Source organism: Betta splendens, chromosome 9, assembly GCF_900634795.4.
Source record: "Betta splendens chromosome 9, fBetSpl5.4, whole genome shotgun sequence".
NCBI classification, from domain to species: domain Eukaryota; kingdom Metazoa; phylum Chordata; class Actinopteri; order Anabantiformes; family Osphronemidae; genus Betta; species Betta splendens.
Genome location: NC_040889.2, coordinates 26,208,986 through 26,231,733, shown reverse-complemented (window position 1 = coordinate 26,231,733; position 22,748 = coordinate 26,208,986). Strand labels below are relative to the sequence as shown.

General features: G+C 43.2%; 4 protein-coding genes across 6 annotated transcripts; 1 reads left to right on the top strand and 3 right to left on the bottom strand.

Annotated features, from left to right (window-relative positions):
* Positions 1 to 2,156: 2,156 nt before the first annotated feature.
* Positions 2,157 to 6,612, bottom strand: LOC114861996 (zinc finger protein 37-like). Its single transcript, XM_029161809.3, has 2 exons — positions 6,295 to 6,612; positions 2,157 to 5,540 (listed from the first exon to the last, which is right to left on the bottom strand). Exons 1-2 carry the CDS (start codon positions 6,464 to 6,466, stop codon positions 3,076 to 3,078), a joined length of 2,637 nt encoding a protein of 878 aa, XP_029017642.1. The 5' UTR covers positions 6,467 to 6,612; the 3' UTR covers positions 2,157 to 3,075.
* A 147-nt stretch (positions 6,613 to 6,759) lies between these two features.
* isca1 (iron-sulfur cluster assembly 1) lies at positions 6,760 to 9,807 on the bottom strand. The gene is made up of 4 exons (XM_029161813.2): positions 9,660 to 9,807; positions 8,380 to 8,433; positions 8,031 to 8,136; positions 6,760 to 7,832 (listed from the first exon to the last, which is right to left on the bottom strand). The coding sequence occupies exons 1-4, from the start codon at positions 9,738 to 9,740 to the stop codon at positions 7,684 to 7,686; spliced, it is 390 nt and encodes a 129-aa protein (XP_029017646.1). The 5' UTR covers positions 9,741 to 9,807; the 3' UTR covers positions 6,760 to 7,683.
* A 375-nt stretch (positions 9,808 to 10,182) lies between these two features.
* Positions 10,183 to 20,196, bottom strand: tut7 (terminal uridylyl transferase 7). Of its 3 annotated transcripts, none has more exons than XM_029161807.3 (29): positions 20,039 to 20,196; positions 18,700 to 19,123; positions 18,407 to 18,558; positions 18,205 to 18,321; positions 17,891 to 18,068; positions 17,697 to 17,785; positions 17,474 to 17,525; positions 17,329 to 17,398; positions 16,999 to 17,125; positions 16,751 to 16,870; positions 16,540 to 16,671; positions 16,054 to 16,231; positions 15,297 to 15,952; positions 15,068 to 15,218; positions 14,739 to 14,825; positions 14,519 to 14,619; positions 14,366 to 14,423; positions 14,062 to 14,165; positions 13,888 to 13,977; positions 13,653 to 13,766; positions 13,399 to 13,476; positions 13,126 to 13,303; positions 12,856 to 12,903; positions 12,681 to 12,772; positions 12,499 to 12,614; positions 12,170 to 12,369; positions 11,966 to 12,039; positions 11,800 to 11,866; positions 10,183 to 11,582 (listed from the first exon to the last, which is right to left on the bottom strand). In XM_029161807.3, the coding sequence occupies exons 2-29, from the start codon at positions 19,109 to 19,111 to the stop codon at positions 11,533 to 11,535; spliced, it is 3,891 nt and encodes a 1,296-aa protein (XP_029017640.1). In that variant the 5' UTR covers positions 19,112 to 19,123; positions 20,039 to 20,196; the 3' UTR covers positions 10,183 to 11,532. The 3 variants fall into 3 exon arrangements, with proteins under 3 accessions (XP_029017640.1, XP_055367590.1, XP_029017641.1); XM_055511615.1 differs by having other exon boundaries at positions 20,065 to 20,086; XM_029161808.3 differs by lacking the exon at positions 20,039 to 20,196 and adding an exon at positions 19,345 to 19,366.
* Positions 19,196 to 22,585, top strand: LOC114861997 (cyclin-O). Its single transcript, XM_029161810.3, has 4 exons — positions 19,196 to 19,408; positions 20,443 to 20,979; positions 21,303 to 21,488; positions 21,572 to 22,585. The coding sequence occupies exons 2-4, from the start codon at positions 20,620 to 20,622 to the stop codon at positions 22,166 to 22,168; spliced, it is 1,143 nt and encodes a 380-aa protein (XP_029017643.1). The 5' UTR covers positions 19,196 to 19,408; positions 20,443 to 20,619; the 3' UTR covers positions 22,169 to 22,585.
* Positions 22,586 to 22,748: the final 163 nt, after the last annotated feature.

Genomic DNA, 22,748 nt, shown 5'->3' with positions numbered 1-22,748 from the left:
TGCTAAGGAAACACACAATGCACCTGTTGAAAACACCTGTCACTGTATGAGATGTGCTGCTTTTGATTCATCTGTTGTAAATATTACAGTTTGTTTCATGTTTAGTCTCTGATCACCCGTGGCCGTGGATCCATGGTGTAAAGTGAAGCTTTGCTTGGGCCCAGTCTCACCAGCAGCACCAGCAGCACCAGCAGCCTGTGAACAGTAGTTCAGGGTCGGACGAGCCTTGGAGCCTCCTGCCAACGCTCCCCACACCTGGGGACGCCAAAATAACACGAAATAACATGAAAACCCCACATCCTGTGAAGATTAGAGGTCAGTTTTCACCAATGTGCAGAGCCCCGAACACAAAAACACAAACAAACAAAGCCAAAGAAAATCTGGGGTCTCGCAATTGCTACGTACGTAACGATGAAATTACAAGGTCACATTATAGTTTATAAAGCTATAAAAACATAATTGTGTGCTGCGGCTTCACGAACACTGCGGCTTTCAAAATTAGGTCTCCTAGAAAAGCTAAATACCTTTGAGTTAATTTGTTCCCTTTTGATTGGGCCGCTGCGGTGGGATAAGCGTTTATAAATCACGGGGTCCAAACCAGACACTTGGTGCGAGCACACGAGCGTGTCGGGCCCGAGTGAGTATGGTTTCCATTTGCAGCGGGCCAACGCTGCAGCCAACGCTAATCGCCAAGGAAAGCCTGTGAAAGCCATGATGGGTTCTGCAGACATGCTTTTTGAGTTTGGGGTTTGATCATGAAGCCATTTAAGCTTTTATGTCATTTGGTTAAATATACTCAATCCTTTTTATCTTTTTCTGCATTCATTTTTCACCCACCGTCCTCACTGGAAAATATAAAAAGGGGAAGTTCGCAGTGAAACCTAAACTCTGTGGTGTGTGCACCTACTAGAATGAAAGAGAAGAAGCAGTCTGATGGATAGATGGAAAGTAGAGCCAGGCAGTGTCTGTTTTTAGGGAGTTCTTCTGGAAGAAGAATAAGGGAACGCTCAGATTTTAACTAAAAGAAATGACAAAACGTCAGACTGTCATGGTTTTAATATGGGATTCAGCCGAGGGATCCGCTTCGATCACTCGGTTGAATCAACTCTGATTAATCCTCCGCTTTCCAGGTTTGTATCACAGACCAAAAGCAGCAGCTCAAACCCATCAACTAGAGGCGACCGTAAACGCTTCCTCATCACGTCTTCTGGGCGGCGGGTTTTCTTTTGTCCTTGTTCTAACGGCAGGTGTGGGCTGCACGCGGGCAGCAGGCCTGTAACACAACCAAAATGTTTCCACAACCCTTTTTATGGCCTGTGACACATCCCAGATGCACCAGCAGACACCAGAGGACCAAGCGGCTCTGAGCAGAAGCTCCTCCTCCGTGTGCTGGCTGCTCCTTTCATGCCGCTGGTGAAGGTGCTTGTGTTTGTCAGAGCTGCGACGAGTCCATTAAGATGCTGGAGGCCGTCTCCAAACACATTTGCGACTTCGTCCATTAAGCTCAGTTTTCTTTTCTGGAAAATTGGTGCTGGTTCTAGACTAGAAAGGGAAAATGGGTCTTAATGTGTTGAAGTTTGGAAGTGTTCTTCAGGTTTTCATCTTCCCACAAAGGCGTGTGCTCCCGCGCTCCCCATCAATCATAAGCGTAACACACGGCCTCCAGCGTGATTACAAACACTTGCCTGTTTGGAAGCGAGGCGGCGACCGGGGCCGGGCTGCAACCAGCTGTGCAAACACAGTGTGGGTGATTTATGGAGCCACCTGGGAGCTGCTGATGGTCCAGAAGGACACCAGAGCCACCGCAGCTCTGGAACCACTGATTACCGATTGCAACACACACAGTTACAGTAGGTGGTCTGATAATTAGATCACACGTTAGCATATTTCATCACTACATCAGCGGGTGCTGACGTCCTGGATGAGCTGTGGAGAAAATCTCTGACTGGAAGGTCGTCAGCGTGTGGGAAGATTCTCACAAGCTACTTCTCAGTTTTTAGAGAGCGTTTAGGTTCAGGATGTAGAAACAGGGCAAACACACACTGCACTGGTCTCCACTTTTACCAGTCCCACTGTGTGTGGGGCCTATAGACAGCTGCTGGTGCAGTTACACAACGAACCACTACATGTCAGCATGGAGACACTGATGACTGAGCTGGGTGAATTACTCTGCTTTTTAATTATTGAACAGTTAATGCATATGCATTTGTAAGAGTTCAACTAAAATAAATGTATTCAATACACAAATGCTGTTCACAGGCAGCATATGAATATATCTTTACTCAATGGGGCAGTTATATAAAGGGCCAATTATGGCAGAAGAAGAGCATGAATTATTCAGTATTATTCTCTCTTCCTCTTCATCGTGGTTACGCAATGAAGAGGAACCAAGAAAGTGATGCAGTTTTAAAATCCACTTACACCCAAAGCATCAGCTCAGTCTCGCTTCAACCACAGTTCTGTCTCTGAACCCGTGGACCCACAGGTGTCTCCTCCGCTGTGTATCAACAAACCAGCGGGTGAGTGGACTTTTCTTTTTTACAGAACTCTTCTGCTCTGAGTTCGACCAAAGGCAAATTGTAAAAATGTGCATCCCAAAATATTAAAGATAAAAATTTATTCCAAATTCACAATTACATCACATGAATGTAGTGTTTTTTACGTCAGCTTTGCAGTAAAACCATCACCCTGCTCTCGGATCAATAATAAAAAATGTGATCAGCTGCAACCACAGGTACAGAACAATATCACCGTCATAAAACCTTATCCCACAGACAATAAAAATACAATCATGTGTCTGCAGCTTAGGTACATTTCCACTTGATTATAAACACAAGTGATTGACACCTTGAATTACATTTCATCCCCTCCCACATAAAAACCAGTATAAACCAATATAAAGGCGGCATAAACAAGGAACATCCACCACCAGCACCCAGTGGAATGCTGCGTTTAAAAGGGGAGCAGTGGGCTGCCACGCGCCAGTGTGAAGTGCCTTGCTCAAAGACACACCTAAACTATCAAAGCCTCCAAATCGAGCCAACTCGTCCGTGGAGTGTCCCTGACGCCACGCCTTCAAGAAGCGGCGTCCTCCGCGTCCTTTGTGTGGACGCGCTTGTGTTTGTGGAGCTTCAACCAGTTGGAGAAGCGCTCGCCACACGCGCCACATCCGTAGGGTTTCTCCCCGGTGTGGAGCCGCGTGTGCGTTTTCAGGTCGCTCTTGTAGCCGAAGGCCTTGTCGCACACGCCGCACTTGTACGGCCTCTCGCCCGTGTGTGTGACGGCGTGTCGGGTCAACGTGGTCCTGGTGGCGAACCTCCGCTTGCACTGGGAGCACTTGAAGGGCCTCTCCCCCGTGTGGACGCGCCGGTGGTTCTTGAAGCACGAGGAGTCGGCGAAGTCCTTCCCGCAGTCGCCGCACGTGTACGGCTTCTCGCCCGTGTGGACGCGCATGTGCTTCTTCCTGTTCACGCAGGAGCTGAAGCGCTTGTCGCAGCTGGGGCACTCGTAGGGTTTCTCCCCCGTGTGCACGCGCAGGTGCAGGTCCAGGTTGGAGCGCCGGTGGAAGCCGTGGCCGCACACGTGGCACTTGAAGGGCTTCTCGGGGGCGTGGATGACCGCGTGCTTGTTCAGCTCCCAGCGCTCCCTGAACATCCTGCCGCACGCGGTGCATTTCACCGTCTTGGCCGCGGTGTGAGCCTTCATGTGGAACGTGTAGTTCTTGAAGTTGCTCATGACTTTCCCGCAGCGGTCGCACTCGTAGGGGCTCTCGCCGTCCTTGGCGCCGCCGTCTGACGGGCTCTCGTCCGTATTCGAAGCTTTTCTCTCCCGTTTTCGCTGCGCTGCACGTGTTTTCCCGTCCGGACGTCCTGCTGTTGGATCAGGACCCTCATTTACTGCTTCCGTCTCGTCCTTTTGCCTCTTTCGTGTCCTTGTAGACATGGTTCGGAGACTCTGTTGTGTGGCTGGTGTTGATTTGGTGCCTTTGTCTGTGCTTATTTGGTGCTTCAGTGTTTCCTTCTCATTGTCTTTACTTGATGCCTCTTTGATTCTCCTGGTTGATGTTGTGGCATCGCTGTGTTTCTTAGCAGGAGTTGCGTCTGGCTTTTTACTAGATGTGGTCTTGGGTTTAGAATCTGGTTTCTTCTCTGTACTTCTACTTGACGCTGTTGTACGTTTCCTACTTCCTGTTACTGTAGTACTTGGAGTAGACTTGCCATCACTGGGTTTCCTCTGTGGCCTGTGTTCGTTCAGGTCTTTGTCTTGATTTGCCTCTGTGTGTTCTCTGGGTTTCCTCTTTGCTGATGCAGCTTGTTTATGGCTTTCCTTGCCTTCTGTTACTGTGGTGCCTTTAACCACTGCCATGTTCTCATCACTGGATTTCTCACTCTGTGTCTTGGACTGTGGGCTCGCCTCGTCGCTGGTTTTCTTTTTTGCTGTAAGCTCAGTCTTCATGGTGGATGTTGTGTTCTTCTTGCTGGATTTATTTGCTGGTTGAAGATCTCGGCTTTTCTTCCATGGAGTCGTCTCACTACGCCTTCCTGTTGTAAGAACCTGGTTGGTGGTTTCACCGACCTGTGTTGGATGGAGGCCTCCACCCGATGCTGCCTTTTCTGGATCACTCTCAGTGCTGTTACCCAGTGTTGTGGCCTTGTCAGAGTTCTCGTTTGATATTGTCTCACTTCGTCCAGCTGGGCTTCTTCCTCCTGCTTGGCTTTCCTTATTTGATGTTTGCTCAGTTGTTGGAATGTTATCACTGGGTTTCTCTGGTGCTCTCAGCTCACTCTCTCTAGCTGATGTTGTCTTGTCCTGACATTTTTGTTCGGGGCTTTTAGTGGAGTCTGTGTTTCCACCATTAGGTATCTCATGAGGTGTTGGGTCAGGAACTCTGGATAAAGTCTTAGGTCTATTTGTTTGATCCTTTTTTTGTGTTGGCTCACTACCTCCACTTAGTGTTGTGTTATTGTTGCATGGCTCCTGGGATGCTGTCTTAGTCCTCGAGTTCTCATTATGTTGTGTCTTGTCCTCTGTTTGCTCATCACTTGTAGCTGCTGTTGTTCTAATGTCATCATTTCTATTTGTTGTTGGCTCACTGTCACATTTCTGAGCTGGTGGCAGCACCGTTCTGCTAGTAGACGTACTCGCATTATTGATTTCGTATTCTTTTGTTTGCACAGTTGTTGGACTTGATGTTACATTGTCATTAATACTTTTTGTATTTGATGTACTTGTAGCTGGTGTGGACACTGCAGGACTTTCTTTGTCACACCCAGATGAAGTATCCTTGTTAGAATGCTCTTTACTTGTGGCACTCAAAGTCTCATCAGAGTGAGCAGACTGACCCTGAGCACTAGGGACATCTCCCACACAAGCTGAAGTCAAGCGCTGTGCAGGCTGGAGCTGTTGCTGACTAACTGTCATTTCCACATCTTCCTGTTTGACCAGTGGATGACCTGACAGGACCCAACTAAAGCTTGTCTCCTGGTTATGGTGCTGCAGCTTGTTGTAGAAAACCTCCCCTTCTTGACTCTGAGTGGGACCTTAATGGAACGACAAAGGATTCAAATGTCATACTGATCCAATTCTTCAATTCAATTCAATTTTATTTATATAGGGGCAAATCACAACAGGGTAAGGTTTAAGACCTTACACAACTAAACCCAACAAATCCCACATACAGCAAGCATAATTACAATTTGACAGCAAGCAGCATTCAGATAATAATAACCACACTTTGCACAACCTTGCTTCTCTAATTCTAATTGAAAATAATTTTCAGACTACATAGAAGTTTCAGTTGAAATTGTCTGGCAGTATTTTTATATTTTGCAAGTGTCTGTATGACTTAATGGCAAAAAAAACGTGTAAAACAAGTGTTGCAGGGGAAGACGAGAGGAACGAGTTGCAGCAGCCAAGGTTTTACTGCTTTTCTGTGAGATGGAAAAAATATGTTCACTGGATGAACTAAAGAGTTTTACCTAAAGAGTAAAATCTGGCGCAGGAAAAGGGAACAATGTGCTCATGTTTTTCCCATCTGGGTAGAAATCAGGTGGAACAAAGGAAGGAAACGTCTTTCCAAACAGAAAACGTCCACTTTTTTCTACTAAAATGTTTTAAGCTGATCAAACAGCAACACAACGCGTGTGAAAGGTTTGTTGGAGGACAAACGGTAACAATGGGGGGTTCTGCGTTCTAGTTCTGGTTAGACGGGTCCGTCCCGTTGTACTACACGGAATGTTGTTGCTGACATGAACACAGACGTGTTCTCGATGTTTAAAGGGTTCTGTGACCGACCTTCCCGCTGTGACTTCGCCTCAGGCGTCAGAACCGACTCAAACAATCTGCGTTGACGCGCGAGCTCCGTCTCGTAGTCGTCCAGTCGCTTCTCAAAGGCGCCCAGAATCTCCTGCGCGGCCGTGGTCAGGCGGTCACACACGAACTGCCGCATGCTCTGGACCGAACTCATGTTTAAACCCCCACAGCGACGCCGCGTCGCGGTCACAACTTCGTCAAACTCTCGGACCACGTAACTAAACGTGCGTTGTTTGCTTTGTTTACTTCCGCGTTGGACGACACGAGCTGCTCCTTCCTGTAGCGCCCCCTACAGTCCTGGAGTGCGCATGCGTAAACGACACGCAGCGCCCGGAGGAGACTAGAGTGAATCTGAAAACCACAAACTACCGAACCGAACCGTTCATCATCTGACCAGTTTGTGGCAATGGTTTGAATTGTTTGTTGAATACACAACAATGTCCATAATAACGTTTACTGGACTTAGCCATTTATTATTTCATATGTACACATATGTATTGCACAGGTTACAAATCATAAGAGCACATACTGTAATCTATACAAAGTCCTGGATTTGATCAAGCAAAAAAAAACAAAAAAAAAAGAAACAACCATGTACTCTTAAGTGAAGAATACACGTTTTGTGCGTAGTTGGGTTTTTGTGCGTTCATGATGCTCTACATAGAAAGTTGCCTCCTTTACATTTACTTACAAAGATAAATAAACATTTCAGCTTTTCAGCTTTCACAAGCTGACCAAGCAGTTTCAAGACACTCATGCTGTTCCACGTTTGCATACTATGGTAGAGAATGCCCAATGTGCACTGTCTAACAGTGACTTCATCAGCTGATGGTCTTCATGTCTGTGGAGTTTGGAGGATAGTCTTAAAGTTTAAAACAAACAACTCAATCACACTTTACTAACTAAGACCTCATCAATTCACAGGTTAAATCAGCATATTATTGGGCCATGCTGTACCATTTCCTCTGGCATACTGATCGCGGCAAGATTTGACTGAACTGCTTAAAATAAAGTGGGATTGCATTAAATGGTGGCCAGCATCATTATAAAAAAACACCCTGTTTTAAAGGTCCTTAAGCTTTTAGATGGATAACCTAGAGTTTTAAAATGCAGCTGTCAACATCACAGGTTTCTGAACTTAAAATATTTGTGTTGAGAATGTTGCGACTACACATCTTGTATTAAAATCCTCCTCTAAATAAACAGCGCATACTAGGGCTTGGGAGTGTGAGTGTGTATGCCAGCAGAGGAAGAAGCAGTGCTAGAAACTGAGACTCGTCAACATTGCAGACTTCGTCGTCAACATTCAGTTTTCTCAGTCCTAATAAAAGGGACAGGGATGAGAGCAGGATCGGGGAGGCTCTGTGACCCTCATATGTTGAAGCTTTCACCACAGCCACATGTGCCCTTAATGTTGGGATTATTAAAAACAAATTCACTGGAAAGCTTTGACTCCACAAAGTCCATCTCAGTTCCCAGAAGGGTGAGTTGAGCCTTCTTCTCTATGAACACCCTCACACCTGCAAATGTTTCACAGTACAGCCATCAGTACATACAATTCATTACATACAACCTTATTACAATAAGCTTACTTTTTTCATACAAAATATAAACTGCCATACCCTCATGATAAACAATTAATTATAATTAATAATTTAACTTATGTGATGTTATGTGTTATGTATGAATTATTGCATTTCTTCACAGCCTGCACTTACCATCCTGCTGCACTTCCTCATCAGATTTATCTTTATCCTTGGTGTAGTCCAGTGTGTATGTCAGTCCATTACAGCCACGTGTTCTCACTCCCACTTTCAAACCAATCTAAAAAAAACAAGTTAATTAAATTTTATTCTACTAAAAGAAACAGTAAGTAGGCACAAGTTCTGGGAGATAGAATACAAAACCTAAGGAAAATACTTTTCTTGTGAAGCAAATAAACAGTTATCTAATATAAGGTGTCCAAAAGAAAGAAAAAACAAAGTCAGCTTTTCACTTACAAAACGGCACAGAAGTGGGGATGTTGAGATTATGTTTCAGTGAATGTTTGTAATATCAATTACTCACATATTCCGGCTTGTCCTGCAGCAATAATCTGATCTTGGTCACAGCTGCTGGAGTCTTAAGAAAAAAATAATGTTAGTACTTACATTTACAGCAAAAGTTACACTTGGCAGTTTATTTTTGCAACACGGTGCCCGTTAGGGATTACTGGGACAAGGTCTACAGTTCTATGAATGTTTTGATACCCCCCCCCCCTCTAAAATAGTGAAAACATTGTTGTATGGAATAACTCTAACTGGTCTGACAATGTACACCTACAGAATAATAAGCAACCTCCAGCCCTACTGCTTCTGCTGTGAGTACTGTAAATGCAATAGAGAAACTTTAGAAGAATTTGTGAGACTAAGATACTACCTTAATCCTTTTCTAATCCTTTGAAGCTGTTGCAGTGTGTACACCAGAGCTGCTCATACCTTATGTATAGTATAACTCAACCATGTCACAATCTGGAGTTTTAGTTTTACTTCATTCAGCACGTTATCTTTCTCAGCTTGGACCAACAGACACGCATTATCTTGCTCTGCAGAGTTTGCCGAGCCCGTCAGGCTCATAATTATGCCGCCCATTAAAATTGGAGCTATTCTATTATATACAAGAATGAATATTAATAACTTACGCTTTGATTTAAAAAAAATTCTGGATTGTAACAGTCCTGTGTAAATATTGTTCTGATTGACAATAAAACAAAAATCATCGATTACACACATCGCCAGATATTTTGAGATTGTCTCCTGTCAGTGGAAGAAATGTGCTGCCGGTTTGTTGTCATGTATCATTTTAAATTCGCGTTTGGACCTTTTTCAAAGTCACATCATAGCGTCAAAAGAGACTTTGACGATGTTTTGGGAGGGTAAATTTTAAGCAGAACGGATGATAAAATTCATAAAGACCCATGTATGTTCAAGTCACGTTCGGCTTTGTGTGTATATTATCTAGCAGACAGCCGACTTAAATGAACGCAGCAGCGGTGACCCGTCAACGTACCAAGCAACTGCTTGGCCTAGCGCACATTAAAAAAAACGAAATAAACTATGTCATGCACTTAGCAATTGCGATTTACGGCCACACCAGCGTAACCCGACATGCTATGTATTGTACACCATCAATATAAACTCAACAACTGATATTGTTATTGGTAATCACTGACTGAGTTCACACAGTTAGCCAACTTAGCTAACTTTTGACCACGAGCAGTAACGGCTATAAACATATCACCTACACTGTGAAATACGTGACAGTGAAAAGTGTAGCGCATTTCTTCACAATCAATGCTCGTAACTTACGAGTATAAGTGCGGCTCTCGTAGGCAGTATTTTGCGCTTGCTGACCGCTCGGACGGTCGCTCGCACCAAGGAGGCAGACATGTTTCTACAGTTAAAACGACAACAATGGACTGCGCAAGCGTGTCAAAAATAAAACCGCCCTAATCCAGTAGCGCCTTCAATGATTGGCTAATATTATAACGGTCATTTGTGACATCCAATGAGGCAACAGATCAAGTTCTCTGGTAGTTACGTCACATTCTGTTGCGTAACATTGTTTTTGAGTCCCGTTACATTTTGTGCCTTTCGCTGACGCTCCTCGTTGCACCGTTCGTGTCCCACACGTCCACAAACATCGGCGGATCTCAGCAGGTTGTTTGTTTAGTTGAGCAACGAATCGTCGTTTCTAGGGCCACTATCGTCTAAAACTTCACGCTGTCCGGTCTCCCAGGCATCTTCTGGAAAAAAACTCAAATGTCCAGAAAGCCAAAAGGTCACCCTTAAAATGGCAAACAAGTAAAAAACATTTCTTCCAACGCACTAGTCTAAGATGGAATTTGATTTTAGTTTAATGCATTGTTCACAAATAACATTGCAACCCATTCCTTATTAACAAATGTAACAATGAAATATTACAATGCCATGAAACAAAGCTGCTTTAAAAATGAGAAATATCACTGCGATACAACACATTTTTAATAAACCTCTTTTGATAACATTAAAGCAGGACAGTCTATATTCAAAGTTCAGAAATAAGCAGGCTTTGGAGACATTACCTAGCAGCAATGTAATTCAAGAGCATCGACTCTCTCAGTGCAGCTACAAATGTGTGCCACCAGTACAACAAAAGTATGCCTTTGTAAGTAAACACACGTATCCCCCTACTGAGCAAATTAAAATTACATCTAGAAGTACAGAAATGCAGGACCAGCTGATGATTATCATTTTCAGCATTAGACTCAATTAAATGTTCTTGCACCATAATTACTAGCATGTGGGGGACATGCACACAGGCTAAACAGGATGTATCATTTCATCTTCCATTCACCCTTTACTCCTCCCAGCAAATGCCTGTATGAGTCTCAGAAAGAAAGCTTACTATCCTGAAAAAATATTTACAGGGTCAAATGTCCAAAACTGAGACACAAACACAGATATACATTAGGTATAAGCTGCTTTCAAGGATGAAGTAAAGATTGACTGTTGAAAGTCAGTACGGAGATTCAAAAGAAATTCCATTTGAAACCGATTACATCATTGGGAAAGATACACGCAGTTGCTTTAGAAGAAGACACTTTCTAAAGGTTTAACACACTCAAACTTCCAAATAAAGGTCAAAGGCATCATAAAATCGTGTAATTAAAAAGAAAAGTGAAATGACGAGTTTTTCTCTTTAAGCTGAAAGGCTCTGGTCATTTTAACTAATTTGAATGTATAATTAGATGATTTGTTGGAGGGTTGGAGCATTATATCAGTCAGGTAAGACCTAGTATTACCTGAATGAGGACTAATTATTTACAGACATACTGTACTAAAATATTTTAAATTTCACACTGAATATGAAAAGAAATCACAAAATGGTCTAAATCTAAAACTGAATTGGCAGTGACTGTAAACAAATCATGACAGGCATGCAAAATGGCTTGTGTTAAAATGAAAGCATTAAAAAGCTCCTCTGAAGAGGAGAGCTTTTTCGGGGAAGGGGGGGGCTCACACACCCAAACACGTACACACATAAAAAGGCCCTATTTGGCTTCAAGTCAAGGCGTCTTGGCTTTGGGTTGCAACAGGCTGCCTTTGGCGCAACAGTCCCATTCAGATTCAGTGGATTCTGGACTTTGGGTTGCTGCCTGCTTGAGTAGAACCATGTGATCTGAATGGCCACAGCTGCTTCTTATTCCACTGGATTGTTCCTATGACCGGAGTGACCCAAATGTCGGCTACCTGAAACAAACCACAATGCAAGTGTCCATATTATTTGCATTCTCTAGGAATGAATAAATAAACAAACAGATAAGAAAATATATTGCTATATAATATACTATTTTTTGTATAAAAAACATGCCTTACAGTAAACATAAATTGACACATTTAAGCAATCATGAGAACAGAAATTAACTTGAATTACTGAAAAAAAGAGACATATGCAAATCTTACATACCTGCTTGTGGAGTCAATATCACATCTTGCTTTCTCTTCTTTTTCTTCTCCTCTTGTATAGGTGAACCCTGTTAATAGCCAACAGTAATATAGTTTCAGGTCTCACTGGTCTACTGTAAAATCAGTAAGAACTGATTTGTCATTGACTGACAGAACTGATTTTTTACCACTTTCTCCTTTTCTTTCAAACTCCTCAGGTGAGCTGATGAGGGAGAAGAAAAGTTTTCCATCTTCACATATCCTGTCAAATAACAAAAGCATTCACAAACAAGCAATAGCTGTACAGTGTGATTTAGCAACTTGTATATTTTAAATAGAACCTAAATCAGTATAGAAAAATAAACTACTGGTAATAGTTGAGGTTTATGAACCTGCAGGACTTCTGTACAGCTGACAGTCCTTCTTGATGTGGGCACTTGAGCCACACAGGAAGCAGCAGCGCATCTCTAGTGGATCCCTCTTCTTCCAGTGCTCATTCTTGTGTCTGACCTGATCCTTGGCTTCCCCCGTTGTCTCCATTGCTTCATGCGGGTGCTCAGGCCTTTTCTCCATATCCCTTCTGTGCTTTGACCTGGGGCAAAATTACCCACAATGTATTACAAACCTGTACCTGTATTTTTTTGCAGTATTTTGTGAGTAAACCAACAAATTCATTATTTATTTATATATATATATATATATATAAAATGATTATGCATACTTCTTGCGCATGGGGCAGTCCTTCATGAAGTGTCCAATCTTGCCACAGATGCGGCAGCAGCGATCATTAGGAGCCACTTCACCCTCAGTTAGAACTTCAGGATCAAAGAAATACTCCTACAACAAATCAGTGTCAATGTCGCCAAAGTGTTTAAATATAAGAGCTATGTAACAAATACTAACCATCTGACTGGGGTAAACTGAAGGAAAGACTTTGATTGGTGTGCCAAACAGAGTTCTTCCATTGATGAAAGCCTTCATAATAAAGTTGGTCACTGAGGAAAAAAATGAACAGAAATACATTAAATTACCATCACATTGAAAATAATTCAAAACTTGGCATATGACTTAATCATACTTTTTCTGGACAGACCAGCACCCAGGTTGTGATTCAAATCAAACGGATCTGTAATGAGAAAGCAAAATTCTACGATTTCCAAGAAGCCATTAACAGTCTGTCAGTTTAGTCAACAATCCTACTGTATTCATCATTAACAGTAATGCACATTTAACTAGTAAAAGATCAATATAGAATACTCCAAGTTGTTAGATTGGTGTCTCTACTGTATTTTAGACTTTCCCTTTTTCAGGTTTGAAGGGGTCTCGACCCAAAGTAATGCAAGCTCACCTTCAATTACGATGTATTTAGAAGTCCACTGCTTATTGAAGGTGGTGAGACGAGCAAGTTGTCGAATACAGACAACATGCTCTCTGAAATCAAACTCCTCAGTGTAAAAGCGGAGCAGGCCTAGCCACAGTTCCCCAACCGCCTCAGTGTTCTGTCCATACTGTGGCCAATGACTGGGCTGCAGGTATCAGTGGACAAGAGACACGTTTCTAAGACTGGAAAAAATATGTGCATGTTCACTATAGTGTAAGTCGCACACAAAAAAGTACTCACTAGTGTTTTTAAATCGTCAAAGAAGTAAACATTCCAGCCATCAACTGACACTTCTGGCTTCTTCTTTCCATCATAGATCTACAACAATAGAAACAAAACATTCAGATTAAAGAGAGATATTTATGAGTTTTAGTAAGTAAAGCAATGACATGAGTTTGCTTTGGCTGTATACTGCCTATTTCAAAATATAACATGAACGTTTTTGGGGTAGAAATTAGTGTAACACAAAAAAAGAAAACAAACATTCCTTGTACCTCTTGCAGCACAGGGATAACAGGGGGGTTTCGCTGCTGGAGGAAAAACAGCACCATAAGGGTGTAAGCATAAGAGGACAGGCTGCCACGCGAAGCATCCCCAATGTCACACATCTGTAAGAGGACAGAAAAAATACTGTAATACTATGGAAAATATTTATTATTATTATGTATTAAAAGAGGACTTTGCTTCACACCTTTGCAGCTCAAGTAGCTTTTTGAAATGCATAATCACCTTTGCAAACACCTTCATGACGTAACAGAGAATCTTCACTCTCCTGTCAATGGCAGCATATGAAGCAAGCAGGTGTGTGTTGTGTAGTGCCTAGACAGAAAAAGGTTTGTTTTAAAGAATAACACTGCAAATTACTCAGACTCAAATAGGAAAACAAAACCAGTGGAGTGCTACCAGTGTGTTGTACAGACTGATGTCTCCCTCCAGGCCAGTGTGTACATGGTAGAACTTGACAATAGGGACTTTTGCAGTCGTGATGGGCAAGATGTTTTTTAGACCTGGTGACAACAAAACCAATGTAAATACAAAAAATAAAAAAACAATCAATTAAAAACTTCCCCCGAATCCTCAACACATCAGGGATCATTTGGTCTTTTGGGCGCTTTGCATGCAGTCATTGTAGATGGTAAATGCTTGATGTCCTCAACACAAATCATCAATAGTAAAAGGATAAACATTGTGACGTGCTATAGTTTACCTGGGTGTTTCTTTAGCAATCTCGACAGACTTTCAATAATACCGATGCAGTCAACATCCTGTTAAAAAAAAAAAGGATGTGGGTAAACATAAGTGTAGCCGAAGACAAATACAACTACCTGTAAAATCAACAATGGCATAAAAGACATCCTACATCTATGGTGTCTTGTCCCTCCAACACCATACAGACGTCTAGATCACTCTGTCGAAAGCCAAAGCCATTTTTAGATGATCCAAACAGTTGTAGCCGAGCTCCTGTACAAAACAAGGAGTTTTATACATAATATCTGATTAATCTTTTACTCCCTTTTATTGTACTACAGTAAAACATATATAAAAAAAAACTAATGAGGCAAAATGATCTTATACTCCACCAGCAAATTGTCGTCTGACAAAGGTCTCCAGGTCTTTAAGGATGTGCTCTCTTACACCCACTTCCATTTCATCTGGGGCAAAGTCAGCTAAAGAACAAAATTGAAAAAAGCAAAAGGTAGACATGAAATTACCTGTACACATGTAAATAGAGATAGAGACACACGCACCCTGACAGTGACTGTGCTTAGCATATTCAAGAAAAGACCCAGATGCAGAAATGAATCTCTGCTCATGAACAGGTGGCAGTCATTAAGCAGAAGTGAGCAATTAATGACAAGCTTGTGCAGTTAAGAAACTTGTTAACTCCACAATGAAATGCTCTACTCACTGTAACACTGTTCACAGACTTTGTTAAGAACAGTGAGGAACTCAGGGGTTACTGGGGGCAAAGGCTCCAGCTGGACTTTCTTGAAGTCTTCAGGGCAGTCTTTCTTTAAATGTCCATCGCGCTTGCACAAGCTGCACACAACCATGTGTGACTGAAAGATATTGAAATGTGATTTTGTTAAATAACCCACCCAAGGTTATCTATCTTAAGACTTGGAAGCTAAACTTACCTTTCCTCTGGTGAAAACTTGCTTAGTGAACTGATAAGACAGTCCGCTTTGTTTCCGGTTAGTATTTTCGGTGGTCTCATCTTTAGTCGTGTCCTCTAAAAATGGAGGTGACACAACAGGTACCAACTCAACCTCCTCATCATCTACTGACCCAGGTGTGTCCAAATCAGGACCCTCCTCATCAGACAAAAGCTCCTCCCCTGAGATCTCGTCCAAAGGGAAAATGTCATCATCCTCTGTGGTGACACTGTCCAGGTGTTGTCTGTTACATGCATCTATATCAACATCCTCCTCATCATCCTCAGACAGGCTGCTTTTGCCCATGTCCACTTTTTCTTTCTCCCTTTCTTCAGCAGAGCCATTGTATTCCTCAACTTCTTCCTCCTCCTCAATAATGCAGTCAGAGTCTTCAGGACCATTTTCAACAGCTTCTGGGTGATGTGCATGTTGTGACTGAATGCTGAGGTGGCTCATATCTTTATTTAAGATTCCAGCATTTTCCTCTTTATAAGGTCCTTGTTGAGACTTGCTGTTAGTTTGCATGTTCAGTGGCAGTGCAAAGTACTTGTATGTGGTTTTGAGGCAGTGGAGGACGTACTCAAACATTTGCTGGCTGTTCACGGTGCGGGCCACATTTCTTTTCACAGCAAATGGGTCTAAAAATAGAAATTCAGACAATATTTATGTTAATGTATTATGTTTTTTTTTGGCAGAAGTTTAATGTTCATTAGAAAATTCCTCAGTAGTAAGAACTGACCCTCCACAGCGATGCGTTTCTTTGGCCAGTCTTTCATCTCTCGCGAGAGGACAGCAGCAGTCCGCACACTGATGACAGTGTCAGCCATGTTAAACTCCAGTGAGTAAAAACGAAGCATTTCAACCCAGAGGAGCCCAAGTTCCACAGGCGGGTGAGGACTCTGAAACACCAGTGGAACCTGCAAGAAAACACAGGAGATTAAAGGGTTTAATTTAAGTAAAAATCCAGAAGAAGAAAAAAAAGCATATAAATGTTATGCTTTAATTTTTAAAATCTTTAGAAGGAACAAAATAAATTTCATCATTAACCCTTTAACAGAAAAATAAACTTGGCAGACTCTTAGTAAAAACCCAATGGTAACAGGATACCCAAAGTGTATACCACGGTAAAAAAACATTTTGAACAGGAGAAAAAGAAATATGATATTAGACAAAGATAATAAAGTCATGTGAAACTGCCAAAAATAGAATATTTTCTCATGATTACCTTTCCTTTTACAGAGAAGCCTTCTGGTTGTGTTGATTCTTTAGAGCATGGAGAATAAGTCCAGTGTACATATCCATCCTCTTCATGTGTAAGATTAAAATCAGAGAGCCGGCTAAGTGAGAAAACCTTAATCTGAACACAAATAATTAGTTTTTAATAAAAACAACTACTACCAGTGTCTAAATACTGAAGCTTGATGTACTTTACACACCCCTAGGTTCAGGTAAGTAGGCAAGAGGGACTCTTTGCGCTGTTGTAAGAAATAGATAACCATCAGAGCGAATACATATGGAGGCAGCCCACCCTCCTCTGGACGGTCAATTTCACAGATCTAGGCCAAAACATAAAGAACACATTATTCAAAGGTTTTCTCTAAAATATAAAAAAAAATTCATAGAAAGCGCCTAATAGTTGTCTGGGTTATGTGCGCAGTGTGTCATGTCTCAGTCAGCAGCATACCCGGGCCCAGCGTCTGAAGCCCAAGACCAATGTTAGGAGAAGGGGTTCCCGACTGGCTAGTGCAGAAAGGTAAGCGGTGGTCTGGAAGGCATGCTCATTGCCGGCACTAACTTTGCAGATCAGGCCACTGTTGAGAAAAGTAATACCTTCAGTTTTTTTTTCTTTGGATTTCTTTATTTACAAGAATTCCCACTCCATTGGTTAAGTAATGATTACCTAAAGTATCCCAAACTACAGTTTTCTACACCGCAGAGGTTTTCCCCATCTATTTTGAATATCCCATTCATCCATAAATCAAACAATTGATCTAGATACTTCAAAAATACTCACCTCTTTTTCTCTTTGCAAATAACCACAGGCACCCTGGCATGAAAATCAGCTTCTAGATCCACAAAGAGAGCTGAGGACAGAACAAGACATTTACATTTTGTCTTATGACTCGCCTGTGGTTGAATGTGGAAAAGCTGTGACTTACGGCTCACAGAGAGGCTCTCCTTGACCAACAGCAAGACGTCCGGTTGATGCATCTGTGAATACATTTCATTTGAAAGCCTTTCCACAGTATAGAAAGAAAATAAAAATGTAGGGTTTTCCACATCGCCACCATACATAGTAATATGTTTCTTACATTTATTCCTTATTTACAGTAATAATAATAATAATAATAATAGTTATTCAAGTATTATTATCAAACTCACGTGAGGTGGATACTGTACGTCAATGTTAACATCTGAATCCTTAAATCCAAACTTGGTACAAGACGAGCCATACATCCTGAGGCGAATGTCTGAAGACAAGAGGGCAAACTCTTCACAAAACTAATGTGAACTAAACCATTTGCACCAAGACAATACAAACATCAGAATGAATGTAGATAATCAAAGTGACTTGCCAGGCAGGACAGACAGAAAGAGGTCTTGCATCATGGACACAACACACTGTCTTCTCTCAACATCCTGGTCATTCATCCCATGTTCCCGGACAACAGCCTCTAGTGCTGCACTTACTGCACTGATCTGCTCGGGGCCTGGAGGCTTAATCTCAGTCAGCATCACCTGTTCTTGCTTCTCCTACAAACAGAGATTTTGATATTGAAGGGATAATAGCGTAAAATGACAGAAATGAACTAGGTTGATGTTGGAAAGTAATTAATCAAGACGTGTACTGTAATTAAATTATGATTTGTTTATTAAAAGCATTTCTTACCCGAGCCCTTCGTTTGTGCCGTTTGTCTCTGATATGCCTGTATGCATCAGAAACAGAATCCAGGAGAACATCACAGAGAGCACAGCTGTAAAGTGCTAGAGGGTTGTTGTGTGGCTTCTGAACAAATAATTAAAAGGAGAAAACAAATTGAGATGTCAGACAACTTTTTACTCCAAGCGCTATATATCACAAAAGCTCGTACCTTCTTCAAAGGGTAGATCTCATCTCTGATAAACCGTGTCTCTGCCTGCCGTAGGCTGCGCTGCTCTTGGACTGAGAGTGTGTACTCTTCATTTACAAGTCCCCGATTCTCTTCAGCAAAAGGGTTTTTCTTTCTGTTTCGCCACCTTCTCCCTATGGAAGAAGTACATTGAAAATAGAAAGTGTATTAAGAAGATGTCAAATAGAATCCTTTACAGTAAATAAATATTAGTAATGGGTGGATGTCATGTAAGAAAATCAAAATTTTTTGGGGGATCATAACTAATTTCTCACCTGATTTATTAGCACTATCAGTCCCCTCCCTCCATCCTTGCTCCCTGTCCTCCCTTGGTCCATCTCCTACGTTGTTCCTCCTCCAGTTTTGCTGTGAGCGCTCTCTCCGATATTCTTCTCGACTCCCGCCACCATTCTCAGGACCTGGGAACCTTCTAAACTCGTCTTTCTGTGAAGGGCTACTGCCACCACTAATTCCACCTGGGGAGTAGCTGAGCAGACCAAGAGCTCCCTTCTTGGGGCTGGCCCTATAAGACCCAGCCTGAGTCCTCTTGCCCTGCGAACCTCCCTCTGACCTGAAGGTCTGTCCTCTCCCCTGGTCCTGCGTCCTCCAGCTTTCTGTATTGTCCGATGCGGAGCTCCTCTCCCAGCCACCTTGCCTAGGCCGTTGAGGCCTGCTCGAGTTTTCCATGGTTCGCTAATGCTGAAAGGGGACAATAATGTAAAGTTCTGATACCATAAAAGCATCCTCATAATATTCTGCAAGGTATGTGGACTGTAAGCAGCATCATCTTCTAAACTTCTTTGAGGTGTTTCTGGACTAATTAACTCCTGTTAATGGAGTTGTTTTTCTGAACGGAAACTATTACTGGACACGGTTCACATGTCATTCAGACCACAAACAGCAGCAGCTGAATAACTCACCACAATTTGACATCCACTACCTACGTAAACAAGTTAAGCCAATCAACTGAAGTTGTAACATCATGTAAGTTGCAAATTCCGAATAACTGTCAACATCATTTAATTCATTATCCACTCTTATTTCTGGAAGCAGAAAACGAAACTTAACATTGGTGTTATTTCTATAATTATATTTGCCACTAAGGCGCTGCGGCTGAGTACAGGATCTATGCTGCATGTATGCGGAGACAGCCAACTGACCGGTTTACCCAGCTGGCTAGCGTTATTCAATTAACTTCGCTGATTTGGGGGAGCCTGTGATTGCACAGTGTTAGCGTAGCATTGCGTTAGTTTAGTAGCTTGTGTAGTCAGATAAACTACTTCTACTTCCTCCGCCTCCTCGAGTTAACGGGCTGCCGTTACTGCCTCATGTATGTGGCCAAAGCGACGTCAATAAACCACTGTTTGTCCACTAAGTTAACGCTAGCTGCCGTTCAAGGTTAGCCAACGTTAGCTACTCCTCCTTAGCCTGTTAGCCGGAGCTCTCCGAAGCTACTTTAGCTTAGCTACAGCACCCAGCTAACAGTAGCTAGCGATATTATTTATTTTTCAGTTTTTCCCCACGTGTTAAGCCTGCAGCTGCAGCAAAGGCAGCTGGTTATCGGGAGGCTAGAGGTGTTGGACCTCGAAGAACTTTAAATTTGTTATAAGATACCTTTAGTACGAGTACAGAGGTCATACTTGTAGCCTTGTTCAGGTCTGACTCGGCATGAACGCTTGTCTTCAGCTTGAGTTTGAAAGGTGACGTCTGGACTGTTTTGTAGTCGTCAGCCTTAGTCCCGCCCTCCGCAAACAGCAACACAGGCCCGCAGGACGTGTCAGTTATTAAGTATAATAATAATAATAATAATAATAATAATAATAATAATAATAATAATAATAATAATAATAATAATAATAATAATAATACGTATGTATAATAAATAATAAAAATAATATTATAAGTAAATAATTATTTATGTATGGACTTTGTTTGTGTATTTGTCCTGTCCATATCTAGTAAGTAAATGCCGTATGGGTAATGAACTATATGGGCTAATTAATTTCTAATGGTCCCAGTGGTGGTTTAGCGTCGATTGCCTAGGCAACGTGACAATTAGGCGCTGCAGAAGCGGGGAAGACCCCGGGAAAAGTTACGTCAAACGGAACTCCCCCACCCAGAACTCCGGGGCTACGGATGGACCTGCCTCCAGAAGCACACACAGACGGGCCTGGCAACACAACCACGTGAAGGACATGGTGTCGTTTGTGACCTGTGGCAGCTGCTCCGAGTCCGGCGCAGGCGGAGACGCGCGCAAACGGAGGAGGATGGACGGCGACCGCCTCCCAGCAGAGACGTTCGCGTCAGCCGAGCTCCAGCGAACGTCCCGGCAGAGGAAACAGAAGCTGAAGTCCAAACTGAGCGACTCCGGCTTCGAGGATGACCTGGACTCGTCCCCGGCGTGGACAGACCGGACCCCGCTCCGCTCCGAGACGCAGTCCCCCGTGGAACGCGTGTCCAGCTGGTACCTGCAGTACGGAGACGTCGGCTACAGCATCCAGAGGGAGAAAGAGGCTCGCTTTCATCCCTGCAGCAGCTTGGCACGTCAGCCGCAAGTAGGCGACAGGCTGCGCAATGTTACGTTAGGTGGAATCTGTAGCTAAAGTGAATGAAAACCAGAAACCAAAAATTTAAAAATGTTCAGTGGAACTAAAAGATACTTAATTTCAAATTCTCTACATGACTATATTACTGTTATAAAGTATTTATTATGTTTTATGATGAACACATTTTTCAGGACAACCCTCATATTTATATTCATTTAAGCTATATATATATATATATATATAGCTTAAATCATTTCCGTCAGTGAAATGAACCTGATAACCTCTCTTTCCTTGTCCACTCCTTTGACGGTCCTTTTCGGTGTTTTTGCCAGCTGACCGCCGAGGCGAGGTGCAGGCTCGTCAGCTGGCTCGTGCCCGTGCACAAACACCTGCGCCTGTCCTTCGAGTGCTGCTGCCTGGCGGTGAACATCGTGGACCGGTTCCTGGCCTCCACGGCGGTGGCCGCCGACTGCTTCCAGCTGCTGGGCGTCACGGCGCTGCTGCTGGCCAGCAAACAGGTGGGTGCGTGCGCGCGCGCGCGCGCGCGCGGCTGCCGTTGCCGGCCGCGCGCGCACCCGCGCTCACCTTCTGTGTGACGCAGGTGGAGGTGTGCTCGCCGCGGATCAGCCGCCTCCTGGCGCTGTGCTGCGACGCCTTCACCAGGGAGCAGCTCTGCAACCTGGAGTGCCTCGTCCTGCTCCGCCTCGGCTTCTGCCTCGCCGCGCCCACGCTGGCCTTCTTCCTCGACTATTACGCCAACTGCATTGAGACGGCGCTGCTCGTGACTGAAAACGCAGACAACGAGCGGATCCCCATAATGAACTCACGCTCACAATCACAATTCCAGGGGCAGTGCGTAAAACTTGCCCAGAGGGTGTGCGAGTTGAGCCTCGCAGACTACGCTTTCAACAAATACCCTCCGTCCCTGACGGCGAGCTGTGCTCTGACCGTAGCCCGTGAGCTGCTGAGAGCTGAGCAGGGGCCCGTCGATCACGCACGAGCCCTGTGGGCCCGTTCTGTGGCCCAACCAGCCGAGAGCCCCGAGGCCTTTAGGCGCCTTCACCTTCAAACCCTGAAGGGTCACGTCCCTCCTGTGGACCAGGAACGCTGTGACGCTCTCGCCCAGGAATGCAAAGACAACCTGAAGTTGTTGGTGTCATTAAACCAGGAGTCGCTGGAAGTGACGGCCACCGTGTAGCTGCAATGTGCCACTTTTAAACCCAAACCTCACATCCATTTCTATTGGGGGTTATTGATAGAAGTGAGGATCATGTATGTGCTAGTCTGGCGTTCATCCAGTCCTGCTCAGAAAAAAACATTTACTGTATGATGTAGCTCATGGAGATACTTGACATAATTCAATGTTTTACAATGTAGAATTGTTGTTTTATATTTATTGCTAAGTTGTAATTTGTCAGCGATGAAAATTATATTAATATATTACATTTATTTCATTGTATTATCTTGAAATCCTCTTTTACTGTGAAAGTTGTGACACTGCTGCAATATCTTTGATGAAGGTTCTGACAAAATGTGCTGTGATGTAACAATTGTTGTATGAAATAAATGCTAAGTTAATGAACTTGTGTTGTTTCCTGTGAAGGGTGACCTAAACTCAGAGCCACCTCTTGAGCGATTTGCGGCTAAGGGTGTAATATATTTTTGTAAAGGGAGCACTTTACTTATTTAGCGCAGACCGATGGTCTAAAAGGTGTCTGGTATCATATGAATGTGAGGTTATAGGTCCTGCACAGAGAACAGACCACTTTCTTATTCAT

Bases quoted from the DNA above. Each gene is read 5' to 3' on its own strand.
- LOC114861996 (XM_029161809.3), bottom strand. From the start codon at position 6,466: ATGAGTTCGGTCCAGAGCATGCGGCAGTTCGTGTGTGACCGCCTGACC. The intron at 5,541-6,294 runs GTCGGTCACAGA...CGTTCCATTAAG, and splicing joins GGCGAAGTCACAGCGGGAAG to GTCCCACTCAGAGTCAAGAA.
- isca1 (XM_029161813.2), bottom strand. From the start codon at position 9,740: ATGTCTGCCTCCTTGGTGCGAGCGACCGTCCGAGCGGTCAGCAAGCGC. The intron at 8,434-9,659 runs GTAAGTTACGAG...TTTTTTCTTAAG, and splicing joins CGAGAGCCGCACTTATACTC to ACTCCAGCAGCTGTGACCAA. The intron at 7,833-8,030 runs GTAAGTGCAGGC...AAACATTTGCAG, and splicing joins TGAGGAAGTGCAGCAGGATG to GTGTGAGGGTGTTCATAGAG.
- tut7 (XM_029161807.3), bottom strand. From the start codon at position 19,111: ATGGAAAACTCGAGCAGGCCTCAACGGCCTAGGCAAGGTGGCTGGGAG. The intron at 18,322-18,406 runs GTACGAGCTTTT...TTATTTGTTCAG, and splicing joins AGATCTACCCTTTGAAGAAG to AAGCCACACAACAACCCTCT. The intron at 14,166-14,365 runs GTAAACTATAGC...TGTTGTCACCAG, and splicing joins ATTGCTAAAGAAACACCCAG to GTCTAAAAAACATCTTGCCC.
- LOC114861997 (XM_029161810.3), top strand. From the start codon at position 20,620: ATGGTGTCGTTTGTGACCTGTGGCAGCTGCTCCGAGTCCGGCGCAGGC. The intron at 20,980-21,302 runs GTAGGCGACAGG...TGTTTTTGCCAG, and splicing joins GCTTGGCACGTCAGCCGCAA to CTGACCGCCGAGGCGAGGTG. The intron at 21,489-21,571 runs GTGGGTGCGTGC...TGTGTGACGCAG, and splicing joins TGCTGCTGGCCAGCAAACAG to GTGGAGGTGTGCTCGCCGCG.